General features: G+C 41.4%; 1 protein-coding gene across 1 annotated transcript; it reads right to left on the reverse strand.

Annotated features, from left to right (window-relative positions):
* Positions 1–7,933: 7,933 nt before the first annotated feature.
* On the reverse strand, positions 7,934–10,472 carry LOC133930453 (myb family transcription factor IPN2-like). Its single transcript, XM_062377104.1, has 6 exons — positions 10,063–10,472; positions 9,917–9,993; positions 9,771–9,816; positions 9,361–9,421; positions 9,167–9,239; positions 7,934–8,822 (listed from the first exon to the last, which is right to left on the reverse strand). Exons 1-6 carry the CDS (start codon positions 10,241–10,243, stop codon positions 8,265–8,267), a joined length of 996 nt encoding a protein of 331 aa, XP_062233088.1. The 5' UTR covers positions 10,244–10,472; the 3' UTR covers positions 7,934–8,264.
* Between the last annotated feature and the right edge of the window lie 451 nt (positions 10,473–10,923).

Below are 10,923 nucleotides of genomic sequence, written 5' to 3' on the forward strand. Positions count from 1 at the left end.
CAGTTATCACTTCGAAAAAATAATAATTACTGTTAAGATATTATATAAATTGTTTTTAAGTCTATGTATATAAAACGACGAATGAGATGCTACTGGGATCATTGGTAGAAAAAACGAATGCCCCGTTTAGAGGTGGTGGTTGGGTTCAGACGGAGATAGCATGACTTTATGTTTGACTTTATTCTATCATGAACAATTAGATCGCAAATGAATTTGAAAGAAGATATTTGATTTTATGTGGACTTTATTCTATCGTAAACCGTTAAATTATTCAGATTCGGTACTGCTAGAACATCAAAGCTACAGAAAAATACTAGATACTCTCATAAACAGTATTTTTACTACAGTGACTGATGCCAAAGCATTGTACTCTTTCTCCTCTGACTTCTCTCCTCCGAAATCAGAGGAATTCGATCCGTTGGGTTTGGATTGGGTTCGTGTTGATCCGGCGGAGACGACTTAGGGGAGAGGGCAGTGGGTCTTCCTTCTAGACGTTTTCGTTTTTTCTTTTCTGCTCATGTTTAGGATATATTTATAGAAAGTGCATATTATTTGTATACTCACTTTGTTTAAAAATTGAAGTACTTTTAGAGTTAAGCACAAGCATTAGGATGAAAGTAAAATAACTATTTAATTATCTTTTAATATTATTAATTGCATGAGAAATTAGATTTGTATTAGAAAAAAATACTTAATGAAGAGACAAGACACGAAAATTTAAACTAAAGTTGCCTTGAAATTATAGAATCTCGTATTTTAAGTATTGTAGAGTAGGTTAAAGTATCATCTATTTTGAGATAAAACAAGTAGTTTTTTGTGCGTTTTTAGAGAATGGATTTTGCAGTACCGTTGGAAAGGCTCATGTGTTTACCTAAAAAATTCTACTGATGTCTTGACATTCTCTCTTTCTAGACGCAGGGTTGGGTACCAGCGCAAGCATTGGCAGAATATTACTTGTATTTCTTTAAAAAAAAATTTATAGAAATACATCCCTTTCCATTAACCAAACGGCGCAGCCAAATCGCTAGCCAACTGGCCTACTAATACAAAGTTCGGTGCGTCGTCAACCCACACACGGGTTCCATACACTAAACGAGAGAAGGGTAAATGAGCACGTGCGTTGACTCCCCGCACCGCAATACTATTTGACTCTCTGCGACAAAACGAGAACTGAACAACCTTCATCTATCTGGTAAATGAGCACGTTGCGTTGAACAGAGAAGGGTGACGCAAGGGACGTTTTTTTTTTCATAACATAGCCTGGACCGGACCACCACTAGAAGAAGCTAATGGTCATTAGTCAAAAGGTCAAAGTCAAATGATGCTAGCCCGTAAGATTTTTAGAACGTACTGCACGGAAACGGAAATAGAAAAGTCCTGGGTGGACCGTACGTGTTTTTGTCCTAAACGGTATGGGCTCAGATCCTATCGGCTGTAAACTGTATTTTAATGGTGCTCAGTCTAGCGACCACAGACAGTGACTTTAAATCAATATGAACCGTTAGATCAAAATGTATAAATTAGATTTATACTATAGTCTAATATAAACAGTAAAATTAAAATAGTAAATTAACGGCATTGCTACAGTACTATCGCTACAGTACGGTGAAAATCAGAGAGTAACAGTGATGAAGTTAGAGAGGAATTTTGATCCGCAACCATAGCACAATTCGTGTGGCTGCCCTGTTCCTGTAATCCCGAATCATGTTGCTGACTTGCTGCTGCCGAGATCAAAGGGACCTCCTATGCGGCTTTCGAAACTTTCCTACAAGTAGCGCGTTCCATCAACCCAGTAGTTATAAGTCGAGCCAATATCAGTACACTAGCCATTGAGTAAAGCATGAGAAAGAACCCACAACTAGCCTAGTTCATTGTTCAGCGGGCCTACAACATTTTTTTCAGCTACCGCACAAGTTTTTTCCTATTTTGACTTTCTTTAAACTATTTTTGAAAATAGACTAATGACAAAATTATTTTTCAATTTTGACTTTCCAGCTCCGTGCCAGAGACCTGGCAAAACTAGAAATGAGGGCAACACCGCGTGACGGACGATACCTTTTCACATAGAGGGTGCTAGGCTAGATTATTCAATCCAAAAGCAAAAATCATCATAAAAATCCAAAAGCAAGCATGTAGTCATGCTAACTTTTTCAATATGTATGCATATGTGTGTGAAAAGGTATCACCTATATGTTGATATGGATCTCACGTCGGTTAGGGTATTTAATTTCTAACCTGTTACATCGTGGGTCCCATAAGGTATCGCTCGTTGGATAGGTGACACTTTGCTATCACAATTCCAATGAGCGACGATAGTCCAGATGTGCAATATTTTAAAATAGCCATGTATTTTTATAAATATAAAAAATAAAAATATCTAAATAAATAATCTCTATAGGTCGTGGCTAGTGTGAGCTACAAATGACGTATAGGCCAGCCCACTTATTGGGTCATAGAAATAAAGGGAGTACCATGAAAATCGACTAGGGCTGTGGCCCCAATTGCCCTAGTCTAAATCTAGAATTTTTTAAATATATTTTTAATATTTGCAAAACTACATACCCATTTTAAGAAAATATAACTCTAATGTATCGACGTTCGTTGGAAGAGTGACAACAAGGTGTCACCTATCAAACATATGATATCTAGTGGGTCATATGGTCAAATGGGACTAAATTTAATAAGAGAGGTGACCTGGCTACCACGGCGATGTGTAGCCCGTTGGATGGACTACGCTAAAGGTGTCGTCCTTTCAACAGATGATAGGAGCGTCTGCGCACGCATATGGACCTATTAGAAAAGGTGTCGCTCTTTGGATGAGTGACACCTTTTCTTATATAAAATCATTGTTCTGGCCTCTTCTCTCTCCCACGCCTCATTTGGTTCGATTGCCTTCTATAGAAGAGATGGCAGCGAGTAGAGAGGAGGAGGAGGATAGGAGAGGAGAGGAGAGGGTTGGGGAGGGAGGAGGAAGAAGCGGCGAAGCCTTGCTAAAAAAAGGTAATTTTTCCTTTGTATTTTTTTTACAAATCAATTAGGCTAACCACTAGATCTAGCTTAAGACATTGGTTAGAGCTTAGATATAGGTTTAGACTTAGCTTTATATAGGTTAACGATTAGATATAGTATGTAGTCATAGGGTAGCAATTAGATCTGTTATTTAGACATAGGTTCGAAACTAGATATAGGATTTAGGCATAGTTTTGCAATGAGATGTAGTTTAGACATAACTTAGCAAATAGATGTAAGATTTAGTGATATTAGACGTAGTGTTGGTACATGTATTATTTTAGCAATGTAGAGTAAATATTGAATCTTGTTTTTTAGCATTACTGCACTGTTAGATATAGGTTTACATATATTTTGTAGTTGTAAATGTATCGAATATAGTTGTTCGTACCCAAAATAATGGTAGCATTTTTATTGATCGTTGGCAGATATAGTGGATAAGTGGCAGTTTAAGATTTTTTATGACAGCAGTGACATTTTGTATTGTTTAGAAGGGGTAGTTTTGTCAGTATTTTAGTCAATATACAAGGGTATCTCGAGACCGATGCATAAGAGTGTTGGGCATTTGTATGACTGGTTGATGCGGGGTTTCAAAATAGACCCTGAGGTTCAAGAGATGACTATTAACATTATGGGCAACCGTAGGATTGATCGTGTGTACTGGGAGGTGTACCCGCTTAGAAAAAACTAAGTTTGAAGGAGATACCTACATGATGTAATTAATAGAGGTTGGATACCTATGTTGCTTGTGCAATGTAAGAACAAGGAGGGAGTTGGAGAGATGCAAGATGGAGGGTATGTGGAGAAGGAGGGGGTGATGATGTATATGAAGAAGTGGTTGGTGAATCGGATGTTGGGCAGTCATAGGTTGTTCCGATTGAACCTAGCGATGAGGCAATCGAGTGAGATCACATCCTTGGTTTAATTGGATAGATGGATCAGGATGATCTTGAGGCCGATGAAGCTCTTGAGTATGACATGTCAGATGATGAGGACGATACTCATATCCCTGTGGACCGAAATAATCCAAATTTTAACAACCTAGTGGTGGCACTACTACAAAAAAGTTCATCACTGCCAGTTCAAAATTGATATCACTACTAGTTTTTGAACTGATAGTGAATTAGCGACAGTGATAATCCATAATTATCGTTGGGGCTATCGATTTATAAAATGAACCGATATGAATCGACAGTGATAACTCAAATATCACTCTACCACGAACTCTTCAACATGAGAATCTATCTTAAGTTTGTCTCAAACTTAAGACAGAAGCCTCCGTATCGAAATATTTATGGAAGAGTATTTTATACCTAAATCTACAAATAGGAACATTCAACATCAAAGAGCTCTTCAGATATTCCATGTCAAAGAGCTCTTGATACTGCAGCCTTGAGCCATCTATATACATCTGACTCTAGCCGAGTGATAATACTATCTGAGTGACAAAAATAAGTCTAAACAAATGGCAAAAGCACAATCATCAAACTTATTGCGAGGGGTAGTGAAAGTCTATACCTTTTGCCATTCCTTTAGATCTACCTATTGCCACAATCATCCTCACACAACATTCACATGCAGTGGAGACGGGGAAGGTGCGTAACCACACATTGGTTTGGGAGACGGCGGACTCGGCAAACGTGAGGTGGCTACGGCTCGGAGCTCGGGGGACGATGGGCTCGGGGAACGCGAGTTGGCTATGGCTCGAAGGACGGCGGATGGCCGCAATGGAGACGGTGAGAGGAGATGCGGAAGGCGTACGGCCACGCGTTGGCTCAGGAGATGGCGGCCACGGCGAATGGCAAGGTCGGCGAACGCGAGGTGGCTACAAAGAGGAGCTCATGTGAGTGGTGTTGAATCCGGGCATGAGGGGTAGAGGTGGTCACAGTGGAGATGGTGACCACCGCTCCACTTCAACTATCACTACCCCTCGGGAACAGCTTCGGGGAGAGTGAAATGAGATGGGGTGGCTGAGGAAGATGTGTTCTATTTATAGAAGAATTATCACTGTTGGTTTGGAATACAAACCGGTAGTGATAATAAGTAGCACTGTCGGTTCGTCTTCATCAATTATTGCTCCATCGGTTTGAATTATGAACTGGCAGTGATAAATATTATCACTGTCAGTTTGGAATACGAACCGGTTGAAATATTATATTATCATTACAGGTTATTAAAGACATGTCTTTTTTATGCATATCTTTTTAAGAACCAACAGTGATAACTACTGTCATTGCTAGTTCTTACTGGCTCGACTTTTTATGCACACCTAGAGCTTAACAACCTGTAGTGATATATTATCATTGTAAGATATTAATGAATTGGTAGTAAAAGGGGTAATGATACTCTTTCTGTAGTAGTGTGAATGAAGGGAATCATGTGGCATGGGAGTATACTCAGAATGAAGTGATCGAGGGGGTTAGGTACCTTTTTAGTCAGGCCATGAAGGATGTTGTGATTCAATGGACGACATCACTTTGATGACAATTTGTTGTTGTGAATTTCAACAAGAATGATGATTACTCGTGGCGGATGCACGGCTTCAAGGGGAAGTGGGTTGACTATTGGGAAGTGTCGATTATGGTGGACCACAATTGCACACTTGATGAACTTGAGCCGAGCCACAGGAACCTGACATCAGCATTTGTTACCAATGTCGTGTATGCTTAGATTATGAACAACCTAAACTATGAATCAGTGTCTATAATCAGGGCAATTGAGGAGCAGTACCAGTACACTATCAGTTACAACAAGGCTTAGAGGATGAAGAAGAAGGCAATTGAGATGAGGTTCAGGACTTACGAAGCATCATATGACAATTTGTCACGGCTGCTTCAGATAATTGCTTGCATGACCCTAGGACTTATTATGACATTGATAAGTACCTATTGTTGGCTAAATTTGGCAAGTTCATTTTGAAGCATGCTTTCTTTTCCTTAGGAGCATGTATTAAATATTTTGAGTATTGTCACCCTATCCTCTGCACCAATGAGACTTTTCTTACGGTATATACAAGGATCAAATACTTATTGCTATTGGGGTTGATGAAAACAACTAAGTGTTACCGTTGGCCTTTGTAATTGTGGAGAGTGACAATGCCAGCAGTTAGTATTGGTTCATGTACCGTGTGAGGATGATAATTATAGGTGATTGGTCGGACATATGCATTATACATGACCGGCATGCAGAGATGCTGAAGGCAATTTAGGAAATGCATAATGGTACAGAGGATGGTAAGATGGGTTATGTGTGACCATATTTGCAGAGTAGGTGGTGCATGAGGTATTTTTGTGCTAACTCCTTCTGGCAATTCAATAACAAGAATCTCATTGGCATGTTTAAGAGGTTGTGTTGTCAAAATCAGCAGCAGAAGTTTGATGCCTTATGGAGACACTAGATGAGTTGACCAAGAAGCAAACACAAGAGCATGCACAGAGGCCAGTGAGGGATCGGAGGACGAACCAGTTGCTCTTGAAGCCCTACTAATAGACCATGAAGAAATGACAAGGAGGACCGTGTCATCTACCAGATCATTCAGCGCCACAAGAAGGAGAAGGCCCGTGAGGCGGAGAGAGAGAGGAAGCGCGAGAGGGCATGTAAGGCGTGTGAGGCAAGACCGGAAGCTACGAGGAAGGGAAAGTACCCACGTTGCACTCAGTGAAGTTGATATTGTAATCACGTTGTTAACATTCTCTAAGACATGTTAGATTTAGAGGCGGTACATAGATATGTTAGAATGATCGTATACCATACATGCCATCGTGTCTGTTGCAGCTTCGATTAAAATTGCCGTGTTCAACCATCCTTTTTCGATAATCCCACATATCAAAAACATCGAATGGAGATGAACTTTTAAATACTTCAAAAACATTGAATGGTGACGGACGGAGGACGCTAACTCTGGAGCAAACTGAAATGAACACAACAAAACCCTAACTCAGTATCCAGCAAACCCTAGTAAGATGTCACCTCTTGGTTGGGCGACGCTAAGATGTTGCCCATCCAACGGGTGACATGAAGATGTCACCTTCTGATTGGGCGACATCTTCTGCGCCATGTCATGCAGCCACCATGATGGTCTGTCACGTAAAGGTGTCGCTTGTTGGATGGGCGACACCTTGTTGTCACTCTTTCAACGGGTGACGATAGGTTAGAGATGCAGTTTAATTTCCCGTTTTGTGTATATATATATATATAATTCCCAAATCCGCCCTTGGCTGCAGCTGCACGCCTGCACCTGAGTTCTAACGCGTGCTCGTGGTGATAGATAACAGATCACCACCGATGCACATGCGCTCCGGCAGGCAAGGGCGCCCCTTCCTCGCCGGTGGATGTCCATGCGCGTGCGGGAAACGAGCTAGCTAGCGGAGAGTGCAACCCTAGTTGGTACGTACGCGCCGACGACGCGGCTTATTCTTCTTCTTATCCTTTTTCTTGTAGAACATGCATGATGATCGATCAAAGGCATTTTGATAACAAATTAAACTGATTAGAATTAACAGAAAGCTTCGAGACCTCGTCCCAGTTGAATTAAAGCGGGTTATATGAATTCCCAACGGGAAAAGAACAAAGAATCTCGTTCATTAATCGATGAGAGATCTGTAGTTGAGTTAATCCGATCGAGGATGCCCTAGACTCCATTGAATTGTTCTTTTCGTGAAGAAATCAAGATACACATGCACCTTTGCCTTTGCAGATCATAGATATTACCTCTGCCACGTGTGTGTATATACACACAGTATCAGAGATAAAAATAAGGTGAAAATGACCCAAAAAAAGCACTAGCTAGCTTAATGCAAAAACTGCAATTTTGACAAATAATTATCACATGCATGACAAACATTTTTTCACTAATGTTCAGGCATGCATAAACAACAGTGTGACACAATATAATCCATATCTGAAAATTTTCGTTAATATTCAGGCACGCAACAAATTAGAAGCATATACGTGTTTCACCATCATGCATTTTACTAAATGTACAAATTAAGGTTAAACTCAAAGCATCGCTAAGATGCTAAAGGAAATTACCTGAACCATCTTAATCAGGATAGCAGGTAATCTTAGGCAAACAGTTAAACATATATATATGATGCATCGATCCTCTTAAGATCATGCATCCTAGCTAGCTAATTATTAGCTACGGTCGTTTAGTGATCATGCAAGACCTGACCTTTGCTGGTTCACAACAAAATTGAAATGTATAGGACAAGTTCTTTGCCTGAGCTCCAACATTTGATTATATGCGTATCCTCTCACTTCCTACAGGTGCCTTGTTGTGGAGGCGACTTCATCTTGAGCTTGGAACTCGAACCCTCAAAACCCTTACTGCCCATGGACTCGCATGACATGATCGGTTTCGAACCATCATACAGGTCGGTGATTGGGTCCATGTCGTCGATGCCACCCTCCATCGTTCTCGACGACCCCATCTGGAGTTGAACGGTGGCGCTCTTCGCCTGCTCTTCGCCGGCCCACACCATCGAGCTCTTGCCAGTGGAGCTGCAATGGTTAGGGTCCTTCTTGCCTGCTGACCCAATGAAGCTCTCGCCCAATGTCAAGAAGCTATCCATTGGCCGCTCCATTTGCTGCAGCAGCTGGTCCATGTGGCTTCCTCCATAGAAGTGTAGGTCCTGGAGGGAAGAGAAGCTCGTTGAACTGCCAATGTCAAGGACTGCCTGGCTGCCTAGAGATTTGTACCCCGTGGGCCACGTGGCGCAATCGCTGGACCCGAGGGCTTGGTATGCTTTCTCCAGGATGGACTGCATGTACTTCCCCTGAGCTTCAACCCTCATCTGGAGATGCTTTTGCACCTGCATGTCATGCATGCAAAGTTCACCTTTTTTTTTGTCTTGAAGGAAAATGCATTATGCCAAGTTCATGAGTACCACGCAAATGCGAAGGACAGAAAAGTTGTGTCAAGTAAACTTCCCAAGAATGTTCTTGAAAGCATCGAGAGGTCAGAACATGTGAACGACAAATTTTTTTTGCCATATCTCGGCTTTCAAGTTTATGTAAACTTCCCAAGAATGTTCATGCATGCACGCAAAGATCATGAGCAATCGTGCATGTGTAGGGAGTAGGGACAGAAAGAAACCAAAGTTGTGCCATGTAAACTTCCTAAGCATGTTAGTACTATGTATTATTTTGCATGTACCTCTAGTTCCCCATGGAGTCTTCTTTGGACCTCCATCTGGATCCTTAGAGCCTCATTCACGTTCACGCTTGGGCTGAATGATTAACAAACAGATAGTGATATAAGAGGCTTGCGATAGTGAAGATTGAATTCAAATACGAAGTTAATTGAAGGTATGTCTTGTAAAAAAATAAAAAAATAAAAAAACAGCTTACTCGTTCATGCTTCTTCCCATCATGCCCAAAGAAGAGGCCACGTTTCGTTGCATCTCCATTGCTGAATGAAGTTCATTGGACAATGTTAATTACAACTTATGAAATAACTTTTATGACTATAATTATCTACCTTATGAACAACTGAAAGTACTGTATGCATAGTACAAAATAATCTACGCTAATAGGTTGAGCATATGAATCTAAAACTAGAAAGGCCCAGAAACCTAACAAGTTTCAGAATATCAGATCAGATCAGTAAGGTTTAGCTTTGACGAGAGGATGGAAAAGGCATACACATAGGTAGACAAGATCAGCTAGCTAAGAAAACAGAAATTTATAAAATTAAAGTTTTCTGAAGATACAAAAGCATATATAGTAGTTTAAGTAGATCTTATCTTTACATCCCTTACCTGAATGCTCACCGAACTCCTTGTGCTGCTTCCCTAGCCTGAATTTCTGAGAGAGAAAAAGCATGCAGCACAAATGAGAGAGAACAAAAACCTAATTTTCACCTTGCATTTGTGCAGCTACAAACAACATGTGTGCAGGTACATACCTGAAGGTGGCTCTTGAGGTGGTAGAGGGTGAGGCCCTTGACTCCCATAACCCTCATGATAGTCTTAGGAGTTGCCTCTACATGGAAGAAACGAAGCAATCAAAACCCATAAAAATTCCCTAGAAACTGAAGCATCTGTGACGTACTATCCGGGCCTCCGAGCTGGGCGACGGCGTCAACGAAGCGGTCATGGAGCTCGGCGGTCCACCGGAGACGGGGCTTGGGGTCGGTGGTGAGGACGAGGCCGCCGGAGTCGCCTTGCACACACATAGGCCGATCATTTGAGGCCGCGGTACCAGTGCCGGGCTTCTTGGTCGAAGGGAACATTCTATTCTCTTAGCGCTCCTTCTTTTACCTCTTAAACCTTTCTCACTCTAGATCTCTGCCGTAATTCTATTGTTTCCCTCTGATCTAATCAGCTACAAGGACTGGAAGAGATTCAAGAACATGGAATAGGGTTCTCTTCGCACGCAGAACAAGGAGGATGCGGAGAAATGTTACCACTGCTGCAGTCTTCTCCCTTGATATTCTCTCTCTCTCTCTCTCTCTCTCTCTCTCTCTCTCTCTCTCTCTCTCTCTCTCTCTCTCTCTCTCTCTCTCTCTCTCTCTCTCTCTCTCTCTCTCTCTCTGCTTTAGACTTTAGTTGCTTTGTTTCTTTCTCTTTCTCCCTCTGTGTAGGTCTCCTAGCAGAAAGCTCCCCGGGTATTATTCTACCCCGGGAGAAAATCCACCGCCAACTACTCAAAGCCTCGCCAGTCTCCTCGTGGCCCCTTGCAGAAGATGGATGGGAGAGAGTGTGAGTGCGAAAGAGAAAATGAGAGGAAACCGAGAGGCTATTCAATTGAAGAAACTCTGAAGCCTGATTTATTTCTAAGCTATGTTAAACAGCTGACTAAGCACTACATTTTTCATACGTCTTTCACTGCTAAGATCGAATAGGAATAGGTTGTTCCGTTAAAAAAATAGCAAGAGGTTGCTGGCTAAGACAGCACTATCATCTGCTTGCT

The sequence above is a fragment of the Phragmites australis genome, chromosome 10, assembly GCF_958298935.1.
Source record: "Phragmites australis chromosome 10, lpPhrAust1.1, whole genome shotgun sequence".
In the NCBI taxonomy this organism is placed as follows: domain Eukaryota; kingdom Viridiplantae; phylum Streptophyta; class Magnoliopsida; order Poales; family Poaceae; genus Phragmites; species Phragmites australis.